Source organism: Somniosus microcephalus, chromosome 3, assembly GCF_052327205.1.
Source record: "Somniosus microcephalus isolate GS21.2 chromosome 3, FLI_Smic_1.0, whole genome shotgun sequence".
NCBI lineage: Eukaryota > Metazoa > Chordata > Chondrichthyes > Squaliformes > Somniosidae > Somniosus > Somniosus microcephalus.
Genome location: NC_140989.1, coordinates 67,305,205 through 67,332,534, shown reverse-complemented (window position 1 = coordinate 67,332,534; position 27,330 = coordinate 67,305,205). Strand labels below are relative to the sequence as shown.

Here is a 27,330-nt window from a genome sequence, read left to right as displayed (position 1 = left end):
AGGCTAGCCAGTAAAGATGAATCATTTATAGATAGATGAGGTGAAGGATTTTAAATGTAATACATTGGGGAGCAGGAGCCAATGTAGAGAACAGTTGCTGGGTGAGCAGCGGGCGGGTGTTGGGCGAGCAGGAGTATAGAAACATAGAAGATCGGAGCAGGAGTAGGCCATTCGGCCCCTCGAGCCTGCTCTGCCATTCAATGAGATCATGGCTGATCATCCAAACTCAGTACCCTATCCTTGCCTTCTCCCCATATCCCTTGATCCCTTTAGCCTTAAGAAATATATCTAACTCCTTCTTGCATATATTTAATGAATTGGCCTCAACTGACTTCTGTGGTAGAGAATTCCACAGGTTCACCACTGTCTGGGTGAAGAAATTCCTCCTCATCTCTGTCCTAAATGGCTTACCCCTTATCCTTAGACTGTGACCCCTGGTTCTGGACTCCCCTCGCCATCGGGAACATCCTTCCTGCATCTAGTCTGTCTAGTCCTGTTAGAATTTTATAAGTTTCAATGAGATCCCCTCTCATTCTTCTAAATTACAGTGAGTATAAGCCCAATCGACCCAATCTCTCCTCATACATCATTCCTGCTATCCTAGTGGATAACCTCGCATTTCTCCATTATACTGCACCTGCCCAATCACACAAACTGTCCAAGTCATACTGGAGTTTCTCGGCATCCTCGCAGCACACACACCAACCCACCCAGCTTTGTGTCATCTGCAAACTTGGAGATATTACATCTAGTTCCCTCGTCTAGATCATTAATATATATTGTGAATAGCTGGGGTCCTAGGACCAATCCCTGCGGTACCCCACTAGTCACTGCCTGCCACTCAGAAAAAGACACGTTTATTCCAACTCTTTGCTTCCTGTCTGCCAACCAGTTCTCTATCCAAGTCAGTACCTTGCCCCCAATCCCATGTGCTTTAACTTTGCACGCTAATCTTTTATGCGGGACCCTATCGAAAGCCTTTTGAAAGTCCAAATACACCACATCCACTGGTTCTCCCTTATCCTACCAGTTACATCCTGAAAAAATTCCAGTAGATTAGTCAAGCACGATTTACCTTTTGTAAATCCATGTTGACTTTGTCCGATCCTGTCACTGTTTTCCAAGTGCTCTGCTATTACATCTTTTATAATGGACTGTAGCATTTTCCCCACTACCGATGTCAGGCTTACCGGTCTATAATTCCCCGTTTTCTCTCTCACCTTTTTTGAACAATGGGGAAACATTAGCTACCCTCCAATCCATGGGAACTGTTCCAGAGTCTATAGAATTTTGGAAGATGACCAGCAATGCATCTACTATTTCTAGGGCCACTTCCTTAAGTACCCTCGGATGTAGATTATCAGGTCCTGGGGATTTATCGGCCTTCAATCCCATCAATTTCCCTAACACCATTTCCCTACAAATACTGATTTCATTCAGTTCCTCCCTCTCATTAGACCCTATGTTCCCCGACATCTCTGGGAGGTTATTTGTGTCCTCCTTTGTGAAGACAGAACCAAAGTATGTATTTAATTGGTCTGCCATTTCTTTGTTCCCCATTATAAATTCCCCTGATTCTGACCGCAAGGGACCTACGCTTGACTTCACCAATCTTTTTCTTTTCACATATCTATAAAAGCTTTTACAGTCAGTTTTTATGTTCCCTGCAAGCTTACTCTCATTCTATTTTTCCCCTCTTAATTAATCCCTTTGTCCTTCTTTGCTGAATCCTAAACTGCTCCCAATCCTCGGGTTTACTGCTTTTTCTGGCCAATTTATATGTCCTCTCCTTGGATTTTATGCTATCCCTAATTTCCCTTGTTAGCCACGGTTGAGTCACCTTTTTTGTTTTATTTTTATGCCAAACAGGGCTGAACAAATTCTGTACTTCATCCATGCGATCTTTGAATGTTTACCATTGCCTATCCACCGTCAACCCTTTGAGTAACATTCCCCAATCAATCCTACCCAACTCGTGCCTCATACCATTGTAGTTTCCTTTAATTAAATTCAGGACCCTAGTCTCTGAGTCAACTACTTCACTCTCCATCTTAATGAAGAATGCGATCATATTATGATTGCTCCGCCCCTAAGGCACCTCGCACAACAAGATTGCTAATTAATCCTTTCTCATTATATAATACCCAGTCTAAGATGGCCTGATCTGTAGTTGGTTCCTCGACATATGGGTCCAGGAAACCATCCCGTATACACTCCAGGAATTCCTCCTCCACAGTATTGTTACTAATTTAGTTAGTCTAATCTATATCTAGATTAAAGTCACCCATGATAACTGCTGTGCCCTTATTGCACGAGTCTTTAATTTCCCGTTTAATGCCATCCCCAACCTCCGCATTACTGTTTTGGGGGGGGGGTCTGTATACTGTAATGTCCGTGTGTAATTGAGACACGGACTGCAGAAGTTGGTTACAACAAGTGTTTACTGAATGGAGACAAAACTGGAACTACTATACAAAGTTACTGCACAGGCTTATATACAGGGGTGGTCACTACTGGTACTGCAGTATACAGGGGCTGCAGAATATAGTTCCTTCAAGGTACATACACTACAATTCCTCCCCTTTTAGCTAAACAGTACATAACATTCGATTAATAATTAAATAACATATTTACAATTACACTTGCTATATACATTAGCTGAAGTTAATCAATTATAAATTCGGTCTTTGAGGAGGCTTCCTGATTCTGTCTGGATAACGCCTCTTTGGGGTATCCGGTTCTTCCGGCAAAGTTGATTCAGGATCAACGTCGTTTGGTTCGTCTGCTTCCAATATCACCGATTCTGAGGTAGATGCAATTGGTACTTCGGTTTCATCACCAGGTGTATAGGATCGTGGTGTAGATTTGACGTTTTCCAGTGACTCTAGAATCTGGTCAGCATGGCGTCTTAAAATGCTCTCTCCAACATCCACGGTATACATTAGAGGTCCTTGCCGTGTGCAGATCGTTCCTGGCTGCCATTTCTCTGTGCGGTAGTCCCGGGCCAAAACTGGTTGACCTATCTTGAAACTCCTGGTTGGCCTTTCATTCATATTCTGAAACTGCCTGTTCCCCACATCTCTTCTGATGTTTGGCTTAACCAAATCCAAGCAGCATCTTAGTCTTCGATTGAAGAACTTCATGGCTGGAGTTTGGTTGGTAACCGCATGTGTCGCATTCCGGTAGGCAAACAAGAAGTTATCCACCCTGTGTTGTAGGGGTATGTTTTCATTACACATTGCCTTGATAGCCTTCTTGAATGTTTGAACGAACCTCTCAGCCAATCCATTGGTGGCTGGATGATATGGGGCGGATGTGTAATGCTGAACACCATTGTTCTTTAAGAACCTCCGGAACTCTTGAGACACAAACTGTGGTCCATTGTCGGAGCAAATCTGTTCAGGCAGCCCATTTCTGGCGAATATGGTTCGTAAGACTGTGATAGTTTTTTCTGTGGTGGTTGAGAACATTTTTATTACCTCTGGCCACTTTGTGCATCCACCGCAATTAAAAACATCGAGTCCATAAATGGACCAGCAAAATCAATGTGTACCCTTTGCCATGGAGATGAGGGCCACTCCCATGGATGTAGAGGGGCTTGTGGTGGGGCGTTTTGGACCTTCTGGCATCCTGTACAGCTCTTGGTCATCTCTTCGATTTCTCTATCAATTCCCGGCCACCACACAAACGCTCTGGCTAAGTTCTTCATTTTTACCCCTCCCAGATGACCCTCATGGAGCTCATAGAATGCTCTCTCCTTCAATTTGGGTGGAATTACTACTCTGGATCCACACATCAAGGTTCCTCGGCACACTGACAGCTGTTCTCTTCTCGGCGAGAATGCTGGCAACAGTGGTTTGCCATGTGCTGGCCATCCCTTCACCGTTAAATCATAGATCCTGGAGAGTGTCGGGTCATTTCGTGTTTCCTTTTCTATGTTTGCATTAGTCACGGGTAGACATTCGACTGGTCGAGTGGAATATCTCCACAGGATCCACTGCAGGTGCTTCATCCACCGTCGGCAACGGTAGATGCGACAATCCATCAGCATTCCCATGCTGTTTAGTTCCTTTGTACTCGATGTCATATTGGTGTGCCCCTAGGAAAAGGGACCACCTCTGTAGCCGTTGTGCTGTCATTATCGGGACGCCCTTCTGAGGGTTGAAAATGGAGACAAGAGGTTGATGAGCAGTTAGTAGAGTAAATTTCTGTCCGTGCAGGTAGTGATTGAACTTCTTCACCCCCCACACCAGGCTGAGGGCCTCTCTGTCAATCTGGGCGTAGTTACGCTCGGCTGCAGTTAACGAGCGTGACGCAAAAGCTATCGGCCTCTCTGAACCATCAAGGGATTTATGTGACAGTACCGCTCCAACGCCGTAGGGAGACGCATCACACGCCAGTCTTATCGGTAGTGATGGGTTGTAGTGAGCCAATACTTCTCTTGAAGTGATCAGGCCTTTACACTTCTGAAAGGCCCGCTTACATTCATCGCTCCATTTCCATGCTACTCCAGTTTGTAGCAGGGCGTTCAGTGGGTGCAGAATTGTGGACAAATTCGGCAAAAACTTATGGTAGTAATTCACCAATCCGAGGAATGACCTCAGTTGCGACACATTTTCAGGCGCTGGAGCCTTGACTACCGCTTCAATTTTGTCAGGAGACTTATGTAACCCCTCTTCATCAATCACGTGGCCACAATACGATACTTGTTTCTTAAACTCGCACTTGGGGCGATTGGCTCGTAGCCCATGTTCTCTTAGTCTAGTGAGCACCTGCTCTAGGTTGGCAAGGTGTTCACTGTCATCCTCACCTGTCACTAGGATGTCGTCCAAGTAACACTGAGTCCCCGGAATCCCTTGCAGGACTTGTTCCATCGCTCTTTGCCATATAGCCGGAGCTGATGCAACTCCGAATACCAGTCGATTATACTGGTAAAGACCTTTGTGAGTGTTTATCGTGAGATATTTCCTAGAGGATTCTTCAACCTCCATCTACAAATATGCTTGCGCTAGGTCAATTTTTGTAAAGCGTTTCCCTCCAGATAGTGAGGCAAAAATATCTTCTATCCTCGGAAGAGGATACTGTACTGTGTGAAGGACTGGGTTCACAGTCACCTTGAAGTCCCCACAGATGCGAACCTTCCTTGGCTCCTCAGACTTATTGTTTAACGTTTTCTTCATGACAGGAACGATGGGTGTCACCCACTCGCTCCAGTCTACCTTAGTTAACACGCCTGTATTCTCCAGCTCTGCCTCGACGGCTGGGCGAATTGCATCCGGTACCGGTCTTGCTTTGAAAAACTTGGGAATTGCATTCTCTTCTATTTTTATCGAGGCGGTTACGCCTTTAAGAGTTCCCAGTCCTTGTTGAAATACCTCTTTAGCGTTAGCCAAGATTTTTGACAATCGTCCAGGTGTGACGTCGTCATCCTTTTTACCAGCCACAGTCAGTGCCTGAATGGAGTGCCAGTCTAAACTTATCTTTCTGATCCATTCACGTCCCAATAACGGTGGTCCACCATCTTGCAGTATGTACAGATACAATTTCTGTATTTCCTTGCCGTTGTATTCGACAGGCACCCTTATTTCCCCTCTGGGGTATATTTTCTGTCCCGTATATGTCTTCAAGACAATGGATGTGTCTTTCAAGGGTATGTGTGAGAATAGCCGCTCGTAGTCTCGTCGATTCATGACGGTCAGGGCTGATCCTGTATCCAATTCCATTTTGACTTGGGACCCTGCTATCCTGAGGGTGACCCAAATGGTTCGGTGATCCTCTTTTGCGATTACTTTTGTACTTTCCTGTACTTTTCCTTTAGTAGCCTTTTTGTTGTCGTTAGTCTTCTTCCCGGACCTGCAAACTCGTGCAATGTGTCCCATCTTTCCGCATTGCCTGCATGTTTTGTCCTTGAACCAGCAGTCCTTCTGGTCATGGGTTGTTCTGCCGCAGCGATAACATTTTTCAAATCCCCGTGTCATTTCATGGGTGCCGTATTCCTGTGGCTTTTGCTGTATTTCCGCAGCTCCCCTTGCTGCTGCTTCGTACGATACTGCCACGCTGAAAGCCTTATCTAGCGTCAGCTCTTTCTCTGAGAGTAACCTCTTCTGGGTTCCTTCACTCAGGAGTCCACAGACAAATTTGTCCCGTAGGGTATCTGCCAGTCCTGCTCCGAACTGGCAGTGCTTTGATAGCTTGCGTAGTTCCGTAAGGTAATCAGCATTGCTCTCATCTTTATGCTGATTTCTCTTGTGGAATTTAAATCTTTCTGCTATTAGCAGCGGTGTAGGATTTAGGTGTTCCTGTAGGATATCAACAATTTCGTTAAAACTCTTCGCCATCGGTATGGCTGGAGTGATCAGGTTCCGCAATAGGCCGTACGTTCTTGCGCCCATTAAGTTTAGTAGTACAGATGCCTTTTTCTCATCGGCTACTTCATTTGCCTTGCAATATACTTCGACTCTTTCCACATACGTGGTCCAGTCTTCTATTGCATTATCGAAGGCAGTGATATTGCCAGTCTTCGGCATCTTGGAGATCTAAGATGGCGCCTCCCGCGCTTTGCCGCCTTCCCTGCTGGATTAAGATGGCGCCTCCCCCGCTTTCTGTCTTTTCCGCTGCTGCCAGCGCTGTTGCTGGCGTTTTTATGCCTTGATGGCGACGCCCTATGGTCTTCGCGCGCTTCCCCCCCCCCCGTGCTGCTGCCAACGCTGCTCTCCGCGGTCCCCGTGGCAAACTGCGGCTTTCTGCGCTTCTAATTTTTTTCTTTTATTTTAATTACTGTTCCCCTCATCAGAGCGCATGTGCTCCACCCTCTCTCTCTCTTTCTCCTCTTCCCGACAACGCTGCTCGGCCGCGTTGAAAAGCCACCCGATCGAGCTCTAGCCCGCCGCAGCCCAGGAAGGATCAGTGTACTACCTGCCACCAGCCTGGATAACCAAGCCCAGCTCTTGACAGCCTGTCCTGCAAATCTTCGAATTCGATGAATCAGAGGGCGGTTGCCTATGGTCGACGCCCCTTTCTTTTGTTTGTATTTTTTTTCTCTTTGGATTTCTTCCTTCTGGCTTCGACCTCTTATAAATTTGCTTCAGGGATGGATCCCCGTGAGGTGGTGCAGAACTGTAGGTAAGTTCGGATCTGTTCGTCGCCAATGTAATGTCCGTGTGTAATTGAGACACGGACTGTAGAAGTTGGTTATAACAGGTGGTTACTGAATGGAGACAAAACTGGAACTACTATACAAAGTTACTGCACAGGCTTCTATACAGGGGTGGTCATTACTGGTACTGCAGTATACAGTTCCTTCTTCAAAGTACATACACTACATCTACCACTCCCAGTAATGTTTTCTGCCCCTTAGTATTTCTCAGTTCTACTCATACAGATTCCACATCATCCTTCCTTCATTATTGTGTTAATCCCCTCTTTAACCAGCAATGCTACCCTTCCTCCTTTTCCTTTTTGCCTATCTTTCCTGAATATTGAATACCCCTGGATGGTGTGTTCCCAGCCTTGGTCATCCTAGAGCCATGTTTCCGTAATCCCAATCATATATCTGTTTACCTCTATTTGCGCAGCTAATTTATCCACCTTATTAGGAATGCTCCTCACATTAAGACACAAAGCCTTCAGGCTTTTTTTTTAACACTCAGACCTTTTAGGGTGAGTGTTGGGTGGGTATAACAGGATATGTGTGACACTGGTCAAGGTTGGGGGGGCGGATCTGGAGGAATCCAGCGGCGGCCAGACCGCCCTTTTTATTGCAGAAGTTTAGAAAGTCTGTTCGGCGCCGTTCTCTTGTCGCTGGCTCAACTGGCGACGAGTTGCCTCATTCCCTGGCCACAAACAGCGTCGATCCGCGGAGATATTGAGGCCCGACAGAGCCGCGTTCCTAGCCTTGGCTGAATGAGTTAGTATCTGCAGCTTATTACCATCTCGTCTAGCTTCTAATCTCTCTTACTTCTTTTGTTTCTTTTATTCTTTTGTCCGATCGCAGCCCTTCCTTCGATCTAGTTTCTTTTCTTTCCAGTTTTAAAGGGTTCAACCCAAAACGTCAACTCAAATTTCTCTCCACGGATGTTGCCTGACCTGAGTTTTTCCAGCATTTTCTGTTATTTCGGATTTCCAACATCTGCAGTATTTTGTTATCGTACGTGTGATTTAACTCCCCTTGATGCTAATTTCACTCAGTTTCCTGTTTCCCTATCCCGTCGTCTTATTCCGTACATTTTCTTTCCGCAAGCAGCGCGTTTGCGCCCGGCCCGCTCCGCTCCATTTCTCGAAACAATTGGGTCCGCTCCGCCTTTTCTGCACCACTCTTTTGGTACACGGCGTCACCCGTAGCAACGCAGCAAACGGCCAATCGAACGTGACTACCAATCGGAATCTCTTACTAAAGTTACAGGCCAATAGTATTGCTGTTTACTGGCACACACCGCGGCGGGGTGGGCCAGTCGTATTATGGGTTGTTAGGAGGTGGATGCGGCGCCGAGGAGCGGACGGACGTTGGTCGGTGAGTGAGTGATCCTGCTCCTGGGCACAGAGGGGGAACCAATCCTGTAATTTCTTCAACAGGAACAGGGGAGATTGTAAACTCTCCGGGTCAGGCGAAATGAACGGGAGGCTCCGCCGCCGCTGCCCCCCCCCCCCCAGTGTTAACCGGACTCCCCATTGACTCACCTGAGAAAATGGTTGCACATTTCCAGCACCTGCAGCTTCTTGCTCCCTGCCAGTAATTCCTTTATTGGGCGGCTGACAGAAACATTGAAGATAGGAGCAGGAGTAGGCCATTCGGCCCCTCGAGCTTGCTCCGCCATTCAATGCAATCATGGCTGATCATCCAAATTCAGTACCCTGTCCCTGCTTTCTCCCCATACCCCTTGATCCCTTTAGCCTTAAAAAATATATCCAACTCCTTCTTGAATATATTTAATGAATTGGCCTCTACTGCCTTCTGTGGTAGAGAATTCCACAGGTTCACCACTCTCTGGGTGAAGAAATTCCTCCTCATTTCTGTCCTAAATGGCTTACCCCTTATCTTTAGACTGTGACCCCTGGTTCTGGACTCCCTGACCATCGGGAACATCCTTCCTGCATCTAGCCTGTCCAGTCCTGTCAGAATTTTATAAGTTTCAATGAGATCCCCTCTCATTCTTCTAAACTCCAGCGAGTATAAGCCCAATTGACCCAATCTCTCCTCATACGTCATTCCTGCCATCCCAGGTATCAGCCTGGTGAATCTTCGCTGAACTCCTTCCATGGCAAGAACATCCTTCCTCAGATAAGGCGACCAAAACTGCACACAATACTCAAGATGTGGTCTCACCAAGGCCCTGTACAACTGCAGCAAGACATCCTTGTTCCTGTACTCAAACCCTCTTGCTACGAAGGCCAACATACCATTTGCCTTCTTAACCGCCTGCTGCACCTGCATGCTTACCTTCAGTGACTGGTGCACAAGGACACCCATGTTTCGTTGCACTTCCCCTTCTCCCAATCTATTGCCATTCAAATAATAATCTGCCTTCCAGCTGAAGACCAACCTGTGTGGACTGGAGGCTAAGTAATGGGACGTTGTATTGTCATGGGAAATGCACCAGAGCAGCTAAGAGAAGTGCAGGGGAACATCCAGGCAATAGTGATCACAGTAAAGTAAGGTTTAAAATAATGATGCTTGAATAAGACAAAGACCAAAGTAATAGATTGGAAAAAAGCTTTTTATGGGATGATAATGGACCTGGGGGGAGAGAATGATGGAGAGAACAGCAGTGGAAAATATTTTAAAAGGTAGCGTTCAGGAGAAATATATTCTACTAAAATAACAAGAACAAACTAGCCAATAATGAAACACCATGAATGAATAAAGAGATAAGATCAAAATTGAAACTAAAGAAAAAGGCATACACTAAATACATATAGACAGTAAAGGAGAGGGTGACAAAAGGGAATATGAAGAGGTTAGGAAAGCTGTCCAAAAATCAGGAAAGCAAAGAGGAACTACAACACTAAATTATAAAGGAATATAAAAAGAAATGGTAAATTATGCTACAGACACATCAATAAGAGAAAATCAGGATAGGGATAGGGCCACTAAGGGCTGCACCAAGATGCACTCAGGTAATGACAGTGAAATGGCAGATATATTGAATAGCTACTTTGCCTCTATTTACCAGGGAGACCAACCGGATGGGACATCACATTAGAAGAGGAGATCAAAAAAGATACAGGACCAGAATTCGTGGTCCTGATGATGGCGAACTGGCAGCGTTCGCTATCATTTCACCTTTGAAACTGACCGCAACTTCAATATTTAGCGCCTGTGCAGCCTAACGCAAAAATCTTGAAGCTACGGTCTGTTATTCACTGCTCCTCCACAGGCTGTGCTGTCCCCCCCCCCCCCCCCCCCCAAACAACCAGAGCCAGCCGTGAAATCTGTCAAATTATGGAAACTGACAAACTTTGGCTTTTTTGCGGTAATACCGCAGTTAAATACCCCATTAAAAGTTGGACCCTTTTGGATTAGGTGTAATTTGGGGTTTTAACTGTATTGACTGCTAAACAAAGGTTATGGCCCTGAAAAACTAATTTTTAATTTTGTGGAGTGTCAAATTTATCCATTTTAATAAAAATTAAAACATTTTAAGAAACTTTTTTTAAAGTCATCTTTATTTCAGGTTTGTCTTTTCCCTGTGTGAGGGGCCCAATCTTTGTTTTGCTCTAACATTAAAAAAAAATCAAAGGAGCTTACCCACTTCCTGGATCGCTGTTTGTGAGAATTCTGCATCGTGTTTGGCTGCTTAGACAGCTTGTTGACGTTACAGCAGCTCTTCACTGGGGATCCCCATTAAATTGCATTGATTTCAATTATGCATCGGAAAGCCGAAATTCTCGCCACGGAGATTGCGAGATGTTTGTGGGAAGCTTACTTCGGGGCCAGCGGCGAACGCCTTTGCTTCGCCGCTGAGCGTAAATTACAGTCCATTATGACATTTAAGATGGAAAGGGGCGAGATAATCGAACTTAGAGAGGTTAAAACTCCTGGTCCGGATTGATTGCATCCACACACATAAAATAAGTTAGGGAAGAGCTAGTAGGGGCACACTTATATATATATAAAAATTAATTAGAACAGGGAATAGTGCAAGAGCACCGGAGCCAACTGATGTTCCTATATTGAAAAGGGTGATGGTACAAGTCACAAGGATGATTGACACCGAGCCAAAGGAGGAGTGATTAGATGGGGTGATTAAAAGCTTGGTCAAAGAGATAGGTTTTAATGAGGGTCTTAAATGAAGAGACAGTCAGAGAGGTTTAGTGAGGGAATTCCAGAGCTTAGGGTGTAGTCAGCTGAAGGCACAGTCGCCAATGGTGGGGTGAAGGGAGTGGGGGTGCATATGAGACCAGAGTTGGAGGAAGACCGAGTTCTTGTAGGGCTGGAGAAGGTTACTGAAAGAAAGAATTTGCATTTATATCGCGTCTTTCATGACCTTAGGACGTCACGTGCGCTTTACAGCCAATGAAGTACTTTTTGAAGTGTAGTCACTGTTTTAATGTAGGAAACGGAAGGCAATTTTCACACAGCAAGCTCCCACAAACAAAAATGTCATGATGATCAGTTAATCTGCTTTTGTGATCTTGGTTGAGGGATAAATATTGGCCAGCACACCGGGGAAATCTGCTCTGCTCCTCTTCAAATAGTGCCGTGGGATCTTTTACGTCTATCTGAGATGGCAGACAGACTCGTTTTAATATCTCATCTGAAACTCTAAACCTTGGACAGTGCAGCACTCCCTCAGTACCGCACTGGAGTGTCAGCCTGGATCATGTGTTCGAGTCTCTGGAGCTGGACTTGAACCCACGATCTTCAGACTCAGTTGGCTACCAAATGAGCCATGGTGAGATTTGATGGAGGGATTTAAACACTAGGTTGAGAAGTTTAAATTTGCCTGGAGCCAATATAGGTAGGTGAGCAGAACTTGGTGCAGCCTAGGATACGGGCAGCAGCGTTTTGGAGAAGCTGAAGTTTATGGAGGGCGCAAGATGGGAGCTCAGCCACGAGAGCATTGGAATAGTGGAGTTTGGAGACAATAAAGGTATAAATGAGGATCTCAGTAGACGGTCTTTGTGATGGAGAAGATACAGGGTCGCAATCTCTACTTGGGGTCAAAAAGGACGCGGTGGTTACGAACAGTCCAGTTCAGTATAAGACAGTGGCTAGGGAAGGGAAGGGAATTTGTGGCGGGGGTCAAAGACACTGGCTTTTGTCTTCATTGTTTATTTGGAGGAAATTTGCAGCACATCCAGCACTATGTCATACAAATGGTCTGACAACAGGCAGTGGAGGGGTCAAGAGAGTTGATAGTGAGGTAGTGCTGGTTGCCAGTAGCATACATGTGGAACTTGATGCCATATCTTTGGATGATGTCTCTGAGGTGCAGCATGTAAATTAAAATTAGGAGGGGACCAGGAAGAGATCCTTGGGGGAACTCCAGAGGTAACAGTAGGTGAGCAGAAAGAGAAACCATTGCAGGCAATACCCTGGCTACAACTGGATAACTTAAGAGTGGAACCAGGGAAGGTCAGTCTCACTGAACTGGGCATGGAGGGGGATGGTGCGGTTGACCGTGTCAATGGTTGCAGAGAAGTCGAGAAGGATAATGCACCGTCGTCACAGAAGATGTAATTTGTGACTTTGATTAGCTCTGTTTCATTGCTGTGGTACAGGCGGAAACCTGTTTGAAGTGGTTCAAATATTGAATTGCAGGAAATATCGGGACTGATTTGAGGAGCGAAAACACGTTCAAGGACTTGAGAGGAAAGGGGGGTTGGAGATGGGGCGGTAGTTTGCAAGGACCGGGGTGGGGGGTTCAGTTGTGGGTTTTTTCAGGAGAGCCGTGATGACGGCGGATTTGAATGGGGAGAGGAACAGTACCTGAGGAGAGCGACCCATTTACAATGTACAATTTAGTAACTGTTAGTTGTACAACATAAATGTACTGGACAATTACACAAATAATTACATAAATATTTGCAACAGTTGTAGATTATAATTTTGGAATATGTTCCCAAAATACCAAGATCCAAATTGGCAGTACGTTAGAGGCTTTGCTGTATTTTGTTGGTTCTAGTGGCAGAAGAACTCTGTGATGGATTAGGTTTCTAAATTTCATTGCATTTCAACATTTCTTGCAGAGTATATTTCCTAATTTACTGCCAGTATACTATAAAACTTAAGTGTCAGCTTGCCTCAGTGGTAGCACTCTCGCCCGAGTCAGTGGGTTTAAGTCCTACTCCAGAGTCTCGGCTTCACTACAGTACTGAGGCAGTATAGCATTACCGGAGATGCTGTCTTTCGGATGAGCCCAATCCACCTCCTCAGGTCGATGTCAAAGGTCCTATGGTACTATTTGAAGGAAAGCGAGGTGTTCGCCCAGTATCCTTGCGAACATTTATTACTCCACCAATATCCCCAAAAGCAGATTAACTAGTCATTTTATCTCATTGCTGTTTCTAGCACCTTGCTGTGTGGAAATGGGCTGCAGCATTTGCCTACACAACAACAGTGACTACATTTCAAAAGTAATTAATTGGCAGCAAGGCACTTTGGGAAGTCCTGGAGATGCGAAAGGCGCTATATAAATGCAAGAACTTTCTTTGTGGCTGTTTGTCCGTATGCAAGTTTTTTTCCCAGCTGTTCAGATTTGACAGGTTGGCCGTCTCTTTTTAATGGGTTAACTGCTGAATTTCAATTCTATTCAACTTTTCCAATTTTTGTTTTCAGTAATTTTAAAATTCCACTTGTGTGCAAGAAAGTATGATTTTTTTTTTTCACTATAAGTCATATTTCAATTGTTGATATTTACTGTTTCTTTCAAGGCAAAGTTTTGGCAAAATGTTTCTTACAGCATTTTTGCTTCGGAAAGGAATTCCAGGCAAACAGTGGATAGGAAAGTATAGACGTCCTAGACAAATTACCTGGCAAATGAAACGTAATGTAATTCTGAGGCTGGAGATCGAAAGGGAGACTGAGTACTGGCTGAGCCGCCCCTGGATGACCATGGAGCAGGAAAGAGGTCATGCAACACAACGCAGAGCTGAGCGTTGGGAAGCCTTCAAGACTGCCAAAGCTGCAACTTTTCCTGAATCCAAGTATATTGAAGAGCATTTAAAGCACCTAAATGTTACCAAAAAATGGGGCATGTGAGACGTTTGGCAGAAGAAGCCTTTTTTTGGTTATGACGGCAGGTCCAGTGAAGGAGTTTAAACAGTGCCCCCTGATAACGCATGGTTCTACTTGCTAGTTCTAGTTATATATAATTTCTTAATGTTGGAAATGGCCTGTTGTGTTCAGAGCAATTGGGTAATTTTATGACTTGATAATTGATACCAGTGAGATTTACATTTCTATTCTACTTTTGTTCCACTGTCCCTTCTGAAAGTTGGACATCTGTTAGTAACCATGTTATTTAAATGTGCCTGATAACTTTAATTAAAAAATAACATTAATTTAAGAAGCGGCACTTTTCTTTTTCTGGTATACAATTTCATACTTGTGTTCATACTGAATGGGCACTGTAGGAGTTGAGCTTTTGACTTGTGTTTCAAACACAATTTCTGATGTTATTTGTTCTTCAAGCTCTTGTTAAAGGAGAACAGTAGGGGAAAATAGAGAATTTAATGGGAATTCCTCTTTCTGCTTGTCAACCCACCCAGGAATACTAGAAGAATTTTTTTTTAAATTCCCACTTGAGGCTCATCAAATTTATGCAGACCGGAACATCCCAGGTTCAATCTGCAGCCTGTGTTAACCAAGACACCCTTGGCTAACATAAGAACATAAGAAATAGGAGCAGGAATAGGCCACTTGGCCCCTCGGCCCCTCGAGCCTGCTCTGCCATTCAATAAGATCATGGCTGATCTTGGGCTCAAAGCCACTTCCCTACCCGCTCCCCATAACCCTTCACTCCCTTATATTGCAAAAATGTGTCTATCTGCACCTTAAATGTATTTAATGACCCAGCCTCCACAGCTCTCTGGGGCAGAGAATTCCACAGATTTACGACCCTCTGAGAAAAGAAATTCCTCCTCATCTCAGTTCTAAAAGGGCGACCCTTTATTCTAAAACTGCCCCCACGTTCTAGATTTCCCCACGAGGGGAAACATCCTCTCTGCATCTACCTTGTTGAGCCCCCTCAGTATCTTATATGTTTCAGTAAGATCACCTCTCATTCTTCTAAATTCCAATGTGTATAGGCCCAGCCTGCTCAACCTTTCCTCATAAGGCAACCCCCTCACCTGTGGAATTAACTTAGTGAATCGTCTCTGAACTGCCTCCAATGCAAGTATATCCTTCCTGAAATAAGGAGACCAAAACTGTACGCAGTACTCAAGGTGTAGTCTCACCAATACCCTGTACAGTTGTAACAGGACTTCCCTGCTTTTATACTCCAACCCCTTTTGAAATAAAGGCCAACATTCCATTTGCCTTTTTGATTACTTGCTATACCTGCATGCTAACTTTTTGTGTTTCATGCACAAGGACCCCCCGGTCCCTCTGAGCTGTAGCATTTTGGAATCTCCATTTAAATAATAATTTGCTTTTTTATTTTTCCTGCCAAAGTGTATAACCTCACACTTTCCCACATTATATTCCATCTGCCAAATGTTTGCCCACTCACTTAGCCTGTCTATATCCCTTTGCAGATTCTTTGAGTCCTCGACACGACTTGCTTTCCCACCCATCTTTGTATCATCTGCAAACTTGGCTACATTACACTCTCCCTTCATCCAAGTCATTAATGTAGATTGTAAATAGTTGAGGCCCCAGCACTGATCCCTGTGGCACCCCACTAGTTACCGTTTGCCAACCGGAAAATTACCCATTTATCCCGACTCTCTGCTTTGTTAGTTAGCCAATTCTCTATCCATGCTAATATATTTCCCCCAATTCCGTGAGCTCTTATCTTATGCAGTAACCTTTTATGTGGCACCTTATCGAATGCCTTCTGGAAATCCAAATACACCACATCCACTGGTTCACCTTTGTCCACCCTGCTCATTACCTCCTCAAACTCAAACAAATTTGTTAAACATGATTTCCCTTTCATAAAACCATGCTGACTCTGCCTGACTGCATTATGATTTTCTAAATGCCCTGCTACTGCTTCCTTAATGAAGGACTCCAACATGTTTCCAACGACAGATGTTAGGCTAACTGGTCTATAGTTTCCTGTTTTCTGTCTCCCTCCTTTCTTAAATAGGGGTGTTACATTTGTGGTTTTCCAATTCGCTCGGACCTCTCCAGAGTCCATGGAATTTTGGTATATTGCAACCAATGCATCCACTATCCCTGCAGCCACTTCTTTTAAGACCCTGGGATGCAGGCCATCTGGTCCAGGGGACTTGCCATCTTTTAGTCCCATTATTTTACCAAGTACTATTTCTTCAGTGATAGTGATTCTCTTTAGTTCCCCCCTCCTTGTGGCCCATTGATTATCCATTATTGGGATGTTGTTAGTGTCTTCTACCGTAAAGACATACACAAAATATTTCCCCGTTCCCCATTATTAATTCCCCATTCTCATCCTCTAAGGGACCAACATTTACTTTAGCTACTCTCTTCCTTTTTATATACCTGTAGAAGCTCTTACTTTCTGTTTTAATATTTCTTGCCAGTTTACTCTCAATTCATCTCTTTTTTTTAGACATCCTTTGCTGGTTTTTTAAAAATTTCCCAATCCTCTGGTCTCCCACCAATCTTGGCAACATTGTATACCTTCGTTTTCAATTTGATACCATCCTTTACTTCCTTAGTTAGCCACGGATAGTGCTCCCTTCTCTTAAAATCTTTCTTTCTCACTGGAATATATTTTTGTTGAGAGTTATGAAATATCTCCTTAAATGTCCGCCACTGCATTTCAACTGTCTTACCTGTTAATTTATTTTTCCAGTCCACTTTAGCCAGTTCTGCCTTCATGTGCCAAGGCAGTGTTATGGGTGCAACAAATGGCCTCAACACGTCTGGGCTAAGGAAAACAGGTCAGGGTTTCTGCTCTGGGTAACTATGCAGTAACTGCTGCTGGAATTGCCGATGTGGACGTTAGGTGAAGACGGGATCAGCCCCCCTCCTGCTGCGCAATAGCCAGCTAGATTTAATTGTCAAAGGACACACATGAATAATGGTCACTTAGGTGAGGTTCTATGGAGCACTCAACACCCATGGAATACTGCCTCAGCAAGGAGGCATTTCTTTCAGAAATGGAGGAAATTAGTGAAAGAAATCCTACTGGAGAGCAGATGTTTATTGTTTTATGGAGATTTTGGGGCTCCCAAAACCTAACCTTGTTAACATGTATCCATTTTTGCCTGCCTCCAGCTCGCTGCAATTTGTATGAAGTGGTGTAAGATTCAACGTTCTTAGTTCTGGATGCTGATCCTAGTATGGAAAATTAAATTCAAAAGTGTAAAAATGTACAATCATCAGTGTGTAACACCATGTTCTCGTTTGTAAATTGTTTTATTCCAAAGGCATAAGTTACTTCATCTCAACAGATTATTTTTATTCTGTTTTTGTTTCTTTGACTCACAGATCACAGGCAAATCCCAATGTATAGCTTTGTAAATCGTGGGTGATTTTTTAAAAACCGGGCCTAATACAAAACATTTGTTTTTGATACACATTCTCAAAATACTTGTAGGAATCCTTCCTTTGTGAGTAAAATATAGTTTCCATCTCATTACTGTAACTTATTTGCTGTATTATATATGCTGTAAACAGAATTATTCATGTATATCCATCTACTTCTGAGTAGGAATAAGATCATCAATAGGTCTTCCTTGTTCAATATATTTATCCATGTTGATCAGCAGTTTAATGCCATCAACTACCAGCTGCAACAGTTGAACTTCTGAGAAACCAATTCTATCTGCGTTGGAAATATCCCAGACGTCACTTTCAACAGAAGCACAGGCACCACCTTGAGGATAAGGGAGGAGTACCTCAGTTAAATTAATAAATGTACCTGTGGTTTCACTGATTACAACAGAAGAGAATCTATAATAGTGAACAGTAAGTCAAAATGGATTCATTGAACATTTTACACAAGCAAGAATTATAGAGACATTGGGCCATAATTTGCTGTCAAAATAAAGGTGAGACTAATGACGCTTCAGGTAAGGGGCAGATGTGCAGTTAAATGTGGAAGTCCAAAAGTTGCTGTCCAAGATGAATCGTTAGCTTCGTGAAAACGGCATCTCGCTGTCTGCCTCACCAGTGAAATGCACTGAATGCTGTGAAGTTTGCTGTATTTGCGTGGTAGATATCAACTACTCGCCACAAAATTAAGTCTTGTCCATTTCAGTCTAAGTACATGTTTAACAACATGATAAAGTGTGAATTATTGCTAGTCAACCTCTCTGGCACTGAAAATTAACTCTTACAAGTTTGGTGTCTCATTCAGCTTTTAATTGTTGGAGATTTTAAAATGTCAAATTTTAAACTTAAGATGTTTCTTACATTTTTCTTGTTTTTTTTTCTCACTCTTAATATTTCTTTCCCTCATTTCTCTTTCTGTACCTAATTTGACAATGAATTCACCCATTCTCATTTACATTTCCTTCTCAATCCTTGTGCTGTTAATTTCACAACCTTCAATCTGGTTAAGGAGATGCACAGTTGCCCTGTTTACTCAGGTCCCAGATGCCTGGTTTCCTCGCTGCGCCGTTATCAGCTCGCACTTTCAGCAACTTGTGCCATAAACTATCATCGTGATCAAACGTTTGTTGCCTTCCTACAGCAAATTATGACCCCATTATCATCTGATCAGGTGTGTTGAAAGACAATTAACAAGATTAGTAAATAGAAAAGACCACAAAATATTTGCTTCTATTAGAAAAAATACAAACATACAGCATTTGCTGCCACACAGAACAGTGGCAAATGAAATTTAACCCTGAAAAGTGTGAGGTGATGCATTTTGGAAGGACTAACAAGGAAGGGGAATACACAATGAATGGTAGGACCCTAGGAAGGACAGGATCAGAGGGGCCTTGGTGTGCATGTACATAGATCCCTGAAGGCAGCAGGACAGGTAGATAAGGTGGTTAAAAAGGCATATGGGATACTTGCCTTCATTAGCCGAGGCATAGAATATAAGAGCAGGGAGATTATGATGGAGCTGTACAAAATGCTAGTTAGGCCACAGCTGGAATACTGTGTGCAGTTCTGGTCGCCACACTAGAGGAGGGATGTGATTGCATTGGAGAGGGTGCAGAGGAGATTCACCAGGATGTTACCTGGGCTGGAGCGCTTCAGCTATGAAGAGAGACTGGACAGGCTGGGGTTGTTTTCCTTAGAGCAGAGAAGGCTGAGGGGGGACCTGATTGAGGTGTACAAAATTATGAGGCATAGATAGGGTAGATAGGAACTTTTCCTCTTAGTAGAGGGGTCAATAACCAGGGGGCATAGTTTCAAGGTAAGGGGCAGGAGGTTTAGAGGGGATTTGAGGAAAAACTTTTTCACAGAGGGTGGTTGGAATCTGGAACTCACTGCCTGAAAGGGTGGTAGAGGCAGGAACCCTCACAACATTCAAGAAGCATTTAGATGAGCACTTGAAACGCCACAGCATACAAGGCTGCGGACCAAGTGCTGGAAAATGGGATTAGAATAGACAGGGCTTGATGGCTGGTGTGGACACGATGGGCCGAAGGGCCTCTTTCTGTGCTGCATAACTCTATGCCCCATTTGCCATGATGTCTAGTATAGTGTCACTACAGCAGTTTTTTGAGTTAGTATTTCCAGGAATTTAGCACACCTAAAAATGCGCTGTTGCAAAATAAAAAGTAATGAAATATGAAAAGCCTGCAAAAGAAACAAAATTAAAAATGTCATTTAGTTTATTTCGTGTAGGCTAACATCTCTGGAGTGTGTAATGTAATTGATTTCAAAACTTTAAAAATATTTTGTATTGCTCACAGTTGCTGCCCAGGATTAGAGCCAAAGGACTTGGGTGGGGAGCAGAACTAGAAGACTTGGAGTCGATGTCTAAGCCAAGAGCATAACAGCAGAATGCAAGGTGGGCATCTGAGCTGGAAATGGAGTGGGAGAATTCCGAGCAGCCTGTCTGTGCTGGGAGTGGAGCCAGAGCATGAAGGGTCAGCATCTGGAAAATAAGTTTAGCATTTTAATAATGCCAGTTGGAATGGCCCACTGCGGGATTGGCATTCGGTGAACATCAAGGTCATGCATATGTGGAGACCTGATAAATATCAGCAGACTGGACCACAGGGTGGTCACAAGGCGGACGGGCTGGCTGAAGAGAGCCACCGATGCAACCCCGCATAGACAGAAGAGGTGCCTCAAAAGTCTGAATTTCTTTATAAAGAAATTGAGCCAAAGAATGAGATACTAGGATGGGTGACTAAAAGCTTGGTTAAAGAGTTAGGTTTAAAGGAGAGAAAGGCGGGATGGTTTAGTGAGGGAATTTCAGAGCTTAGGGCGTAGATGGTTGAAGGCACAGCCGCCAATGGTGCGGTGAGGGAAATGGGTATGTAAGAGGACAGAGTTGAAGGAACGCAGAGTTTCTGGAGGGTTGTGGGCTGGAAGAAGTTACAGAGATAGGAAGTGCCGAGGCCATGAAACGATTTGAACACGAGCATGAGAATTTTAACTTGGAGGTATATAGGGAACAGGAATAATGTAATTTATGAGCACTGGGTGATGGGTGAGCAGAAGATGGTGCAGGTTAGGATATGGATTGGTTGAAGTGAAGTTTATGGAGGGTGATACTGGCCAGGAGATCATAGAAACAGTCGAGTCTGGAGGTGACAATGGCATAGATGAGAGTATCAACAGCAGATGGACTGAGGTGGGAGATGTTCTCGAGGTGGAATTAGGCGTTTTTTGTGATGGAGAGGATTATGGGGTCGGAATAATTTAGGTCGAATAGGATGCTAAGGTTGCGAACAACAACAACTTGCCTTTATGTAACACCTTTAACATAGTAAAAAGTCTCAAGGGGCTTCACAGAAGTATTATCAGACAAAATTTGACATCAAGCCACATAAGGAGATAGACAGCTGACCAAAAGCTTGGTCAAAGGTACGTTTTAAGGAGCGTTTTAAAGGAGGAGAGACGGAGAGGTTTAAGGAGGGCCTAGACAGCTGAAAGCACAGCCCGTGCCAGGCGTTGCCAAACCGAGAGCCAATATAGGTCAACGAGCAAAGGGGTGATGGGTGAATGGGACTTGGTGCAAGTTAGGATATGAACAACAGAGTTTTAGATGAGTTTAAGTTTATGGAGGGGAGATGATGTGAGGCTGGCCAAGAGAGCATTAGCATAGTCAAATCTGGAGGTAACAAAAGCATGGATAAGGGTTTCAGCCGCAGATGGGTTGATGCGGGGGCAGAGATGAGTGACATTACGGAGGTGGAAGTAGGCGGTCTTGGTGATGGAGAGGATATGGGGTCAGAAGCTCAGCTCAGGGTCAAATAGAATGCTGAAGTCTGATTCAGCCTCATAAAGTGACCAGGGAGGGGGAGGGGAACAGAATTTGTGGTGGGGGCTTTGGACTTCCCAATATTTAATTGGAGGAAATTTCTGCTCATCCAAAAATGGAACAACCAGGGAGGGGAATAGAATCGGTGACCAGGTTTTTTGGTGGAAGCCGAAAACAATGGCTGGAGTTTTCTGTACCTGGGCGGGTCGGGTGCGGGCGGTCGCTATGGCGGGTCGCGACCCCGTTCTTCATACCATGCCACTCCTGCGATCGACTTTCTGTTAATGGGGCCTATTAAGGCTACCCTGGGTGTCACCCGGCCCTATTAAATGGTGAGGGTCTGATGACATCATCGATGATACGTTTTCAGCCAGGCTATTTAAAGGAGCCATGGCCACATTGCATTTGAAGGTTCATCTAGGAGTGTGCAGGCAGCACACTGCACAATTGGACTGCTACAAAGAGTGCCAAACATGACTGCACTGAGACAGGGCTGCACCCAGGTTCTCCGATGACTCCCTCCATATGCTTGTGGAGAGAGTGAGAGCAGGCAGGGAGGTCCTCTTCCCTTCTAATGGGCGGAAGAGATCTCCCCAGGTGACAAAACGAGCCTGGCTCCAAATAGCAGAGGAGGTCAACAGCAGGGATGTGGTCAGGAGGACCTGGGTGCAGTGCCACAAACATTTCAATGATCTCATTAGATCAGGAAAGGTGAGTGCAAAGCCAATAACAATAACAACAAGTATTTATATAGCACCTTTAATGTAGTAAAACGTTACAAGGCGCTTCACAGGAGTATTATAAGACAAAAAATTTGACACCGAGACACACAAGGAGAAATTAGGGCAGGTGACCAAAAGCTTGATCATAGAGGTAGGTTTTAAGGAGCATTTTAAAGGAGGAAAGAGAGGTAGCGAGGCGGAGAGGTTTAGGCAGGGAATTCCAGAGCTTAGGGCCTAGGCAACAGAAGGCACGGCCACCAATGGTTGAGCAACTTTAATCAGGGATGCTCAAGAGGGCAGAATTACAGGAGCGCAGATATCTTGGGGGGGGGGGGGGGGGGGGTTGCTGGAGGAGATTACAGAGATAGGGAGGGGCGAGGCCATGGAGGGATTTGAAAACGGGGATGAAAATTTTGAAATCGAGGTGCTGCTTAACCGGGAGCCAATGTAGGTCAACGAGCACAGGGGTGATGGGCGAACGGGAATTGGTGCGAGTTAGGACACAGGCAGCCGAGTTTTTGATGACTTCAAGTTTATGTGGGAGAGCGATTGAGTCAGTGGCTGGGGAACGGAGTTTGTGGCGGGGAACGAAAACAATGGCTTCGGTCTTCCCAATATTTAATAGGAGAAAATTTCTGCTCATCCAGAACTGAATGTCGGACAAGCAGTCTGACAATTTGGAGACTGTGGAGGGGTCGAGAGAAGTGGTGAGGTAGAGCTGGGTGTCGCCAGCGTACATGTGGAAATTGATGCTGTGTTTTCAGATGCTCTCACCAAGGGGCAACATGTAGATGAGAAATAGGAGGGGGCCAAGGATAGATCCTTGGGGGACACCAGAGGTAACTATGCAGGAGTGGGAAGAGAAACCATTGCAGGTGATTCTCTGGCTACGATTAAATAGATAAAAATGGAACCAGTCGAGTGCCGTCCCACCCAGCTGGACGACGGTGGAGAGGCATTGGAGAAGGATGGAGTGGTCAACGTGTCAAAGGCTGCAGACAAATCAAGAAGGATGAGGACGGACCTTTGTCACAGTCACAAAGTTTACCTTTGTCACAGTCACAAAAGATGTCATTTGTGACTTTGATGAGAACTGTTTCGGTACTGTGGTGGGGCGGAAACCTGATTGGAGGGATTCAAACATGGAGTTGCGGGATAGATGGGCACGGATTTGGGAGGTGACAACATGGTCAAGGACTTTGGAGAGGAAAGGGAGGTTGGAGATGGGGCTGTAGTTTGCTAGGACGGAGGGGTCAACAGTTGGTTTTTTGAGGAGAGGTGATGATGGCACGTTTGAGGAGAGAGAACCGTTAACGATGTCAACTAACATGGGAGCCAGAAAAGGAAGTTGGGTGGTCAGCAGTTTGGTGGGAATAGGGTCGAGGGAGCAGGAAGTGGGTCTCATGGACAAGATGAGCGTGGAGAGGTCACATGGGGAGCTCAGAGAGAAACTGGAGAAAGATGTGAGTTCAGGGCTAGGGCAGGGAGGAACCTTAGAGGAAGCTTGGCCCAGTGGGCATGGGGAAGGAAGGAAAGTAGCAGAGGCAGCTGAATGGATGGTCTCATTCTTGGAGACAAAGAAGTCCATGAACTCCCCACACTTGTTGTCAGAGGTGAGGATGGAAGAGATAGGGGAGAGGGGTTTAAGAAGACGGTTAGCAGTGGAGAATAGAAGCCGGGGTTTATCTTTGCATTCCAGAATGATTCTGGAATAGTGAGCAATTTTGGCAGATGGGAGCAGGACCCAATAATGCTTTATGTGGTCCAGCCAGATCTGGCGGTGAATGGCTAAACCAGTTGTCCGCCACATCCGTTCAAGTCTGCATCCCTTGGACTTAAGGGAGCGAAGATGAGGGCCATACCAGGGGGCACGGTCAGGGTGAGAGAGAGTAATTGTTTTAATAGGGACTAGGGCATCAAAGGTAATGGTGAGGATACGGTTGAGCAGATCAGTAGCTGAAGAAATGTCATGGTGAATGGAAGGCCAAAGGCTGGACAGTTCGGATTTTGTAAGTGCAGTTGTAAGAGAGTTGGGAGAGAGTTTTTTCCAGGGGCAGACACAGAAGGAAGTAGGGGTTGGGGGGTTTGGAATAAGAGGGATGTGGGTGGAGAGCAATACGAGGAAGTGGTCAGAGATGGCCTTATCTGTGATTGACATGAGGGGGGAGAAAAAGTGGAAAAAGAAATGAACGGCTCGGGTCTGGAGTGGCAACCAAAGTACACACGCAAATGGACACAGGGAAAAGCTCAGGTTACATAGGCCTGGTTATGTCGTAATTAATGGGATACATATTTCCTGGTAGCAGGGAATAGGTTGGAGACAATAGTAGGGAGACCAGGGTCAAAGTCAGAGGACCCATGGAGGGACAAAGTCGACATAAGCAGGATGGGGCCGGTACGGAACATCGACGAACCGCTGTCCAAAGCAGGCAAGTGAAGTCCAGAAGCTATTTGAAGGGTAGAGAGTTCGAGGATGGAGGTTGTTGCCGTAGCAATGAGTTGGTAGCAATGCAGAAAGATGATGCTGAAATTGACACATTTTCGAGGTCACCGTAGATCAAAGTGGTGGAGAAAAGGTAAAACCACAAGCCAGCGACCAGCAAAGCTGAAAACCAGTGGAACGAGTCACCGGACAGCAAGTGAAACAGCAGCTGCTAGCTAGAAGCCAACAAAGCTGAAAAACCAGTAGAACCAGTTCTGCAGAGACATAGACGCAGTTTAAAATTTATCTTTAAAAAAATCTTTTAGCAGCAGAGCTAGAGACACAGCAGGTAAGTCTTAAAGTGTAGTCCAGTGCAGAAGCATAGTGGTGTAATCCAGTGTAGTTCAAAACAGAAACATAGGCCGGAATTTTGCAGGGGATCAGCGGGTGCGATTAGTGGTGGGTCAGGTGGGAAAGTGTTTTTTTTGACAGTGGGTTGGGACCCTGCTGTCAACCCGCCGCCACGCGCCTTTCTCAATGTCGGGTCCGTCAGCACTGAGCAGACCCAACAGGCAGCAGTGGGGGACCCAATTAAACTGATTATTGCCTTGTTGAGAGATCATTAAGAATACATTTTACCTTACCTTTTCTGTTTAACTGCTCGACCATGGGAACCACGCTGTTCAGGGACCACGGCTGTCAACCTGAGATGGGAGTTCAGTGGCCATTGCTCCAGCTGATTCGTTGACAGCTTCAAATGTACAGTAAAGGCTCCCAGCTGACAGATCTTCACTTGCCTCAGCCACAAGCTGTTTCTCAGTTCATTTCCAGCACAGATTCTGCGGGCTTTCCACTTTCCATTCTCCATCCAGCATCACCTCATTGGAAGAACTCTTTCACCATTGACGGAATGCTTCTGTCATCTCTACTTCGCCTGCCATCTATTACATCAATATGAGTGCCCTTTATACTCTCTCACCTTGGTCCTCAGAATCCGACCACGATCAGCCCCAACACCAGCAGCACCAGGCACACCAGCAGCACCAACAACAACACCACCAACCTTCTCCGCAATCACCTGATGTTGCACAGGACAGATGGCATCAGCACCCGACCACACTGCTGCCCAGGAGGCCAGGGATGGTCTCACCATGGCCAGATTTACTTCACTTGACGCTGTACACCCTGGCTGCCACATGATGTGCCAGGTTGGCACCACCCCACACCAATGCCGTAAAGCATCCCTACAATGTCCAAGCCATTCCTTTCACACTCACCACCATTGCAGGGGTACTGTTATGTCTCACCATTCACTGCAACTCATAAGCCACTTCCAAAGTTGCACACAAATCTGTCCAAGAACGCAAAGTGTTGAAACTAAAGATTTCAATATTTGACAGCATATTAACAGAAACTTTACATGAACATTGTATAAAACACCCAAGTGGCTACCCTCGTGTGTTAGTTGGTATTCACCAGGATGAGGGTGAGTGTGAGGGGTGGCTAGTGAGATGGGGATGTGATAATGTAGATAGAGAGAGAGGGATGGGTGGAGATGCAAGGTAAGTTGGTGTGAGTAAGGATGTACAGCAGTAGGATAGGGAAGGCCGAGTGATGGGGATGTGATGAGTGGCACAGCTGGATGAGGTTGAGTGTGGTTTAGTACTAATGTTTTGTGATCTACTGAGATCATTGAGAGGTTTACACTACTGCACCCAGGTTCTCCTGACCACATCCCTGCTTGTGCCCTCCTGTGCAAAGTGCAACCAGGCTGTTTAGGTCTCCTGGGGAGGTCTCTTCCACCCATGGGAAGGGAAGAGGACCTCCCTACGTGCTGTGACACACTCCATAAGAATATGGAGGGAGTCATGGGAGAACCTGTGCATCTGCACAGTTATTGTCAGTGTTTGCAGCACCTCAATGCTGTAGAACATTGACAGCACAAATGTCAAGATAAATTTGGACAAGGTCCCTTTAAGGAAACTGACTGATGATGCGTCATGAAATGACGTCACCAGACCCGCTTCCTCTTATTGGCCCGTGAAACGTGCTGGGCGGGCTTAACAAGCCCTATCAACGGAAAGTCATTTCTCAGAGTGGATTGGAGTCAGCAGCAGGGGGCCGTGACCCGCCACCGACATCGCAGAGTTAGAGCAGCTGAGTCAAACTGTGTAGTCAGTTGAGCAGCGTAACCCCGTTGGCAGAGGAATCCAGGTGATGGAAGTCAAGTTTCAGCAGAGTTCCAGCAGTTGAAAAGAGCTCAGTGAAAACTGTGACACACAGGGTCGGGAGATGGGCAGTGGGCTCTGCGTAGTTTCAACTTGTAGTTTGGGCTGAAATGCCTTCACTATCAGAGCCAGGGTATCTTAAGCAATGGAAGAAAGGAGATTGGGGGAAGAAAGGGCAAAGGATGGCAATGGATGACCACGGATACAGTTGAAGAGAGGAACTTAGTTTGGAGCTGCCAGCCCAGGAGCCATCTTCGAAGAGATTGCCACACTCAACCTCACCCTGCTGTGCCTCTCATCACATCCCCATCACTCTGCCTTCCCTACCCTGCTCCTGCACCACCTTACTCACACCAACTTGCTTACTTACTTGCACCTCCACCCATCCCTCTCTCTCTATCTACATTATCCCATCCCCATCTCACTAGCCACCCCTCACACTCACCCTCATCCTAATGCAATCATAC

The 27,330-nt window shown here is 45.3% G+C and overlaps 2 protein-coding genes across 7 annotated transcripts in view; one reads left to right on the top strand and one right to left on the bottom strand.

Moving 5' to 3' along the window:
• Positions 1–7,817: 7,817 nt before the first annotated feature.
• Positions 7,818–14,510, top strand: mrpl57 (mitochondrial ribosomal protein L57). Of its 2 annotated transcripts, none has more exons than XM_085980943.1 (2): positions 7,818–7,906; positions 13,873–14,510. In XM_085980943.1, exon 2 carries the CDS (start codon positions 13,889–13,891, stop codon positions 14,198–14,200), a length of 312 nt encoding a protein of 103 aa, XP_085837069.1. In that variant the 5' UTR covers positions 7,818–7,906; positions 13,873–13,888; the 3' UTR covers positions 14,201–14,510. The 2 variants fall into 2 exon arrangements, with proteins under 2 accessions (XP_085837069.1, XP_085837068.1); XM_085980942.1 differs by lacking the exon at positions 7,818–7,906 and adding an exon at positions 8,403–8,509.
• Positions 14,511–17,493: 2,983 nt separating this feature from the next.
• The window catches only part of LOC147121119 (creatine kinase B-type-like), a 59,682-nt gene continuing 49,845 nt past the window's right edge, over positions 17,494–27,330 (bottom strand). For 3 of the 5 annotated variants that reach the window (XM_085980922.1, XM_085980933.1, XM_085980938.1), the window contains one exon: positions 17,494–17,972. In XM_085980922.1, the coding sequence (XP_085837048.1) occupies positions 17,794–17,972 (179 nt within the window). In that variant the 3' untranslated portion in view covers positions 17,494–17,793. The other 2 variants (XM_085980941.1, XM_085980925.1) reach the window with 2 other exon arrangements.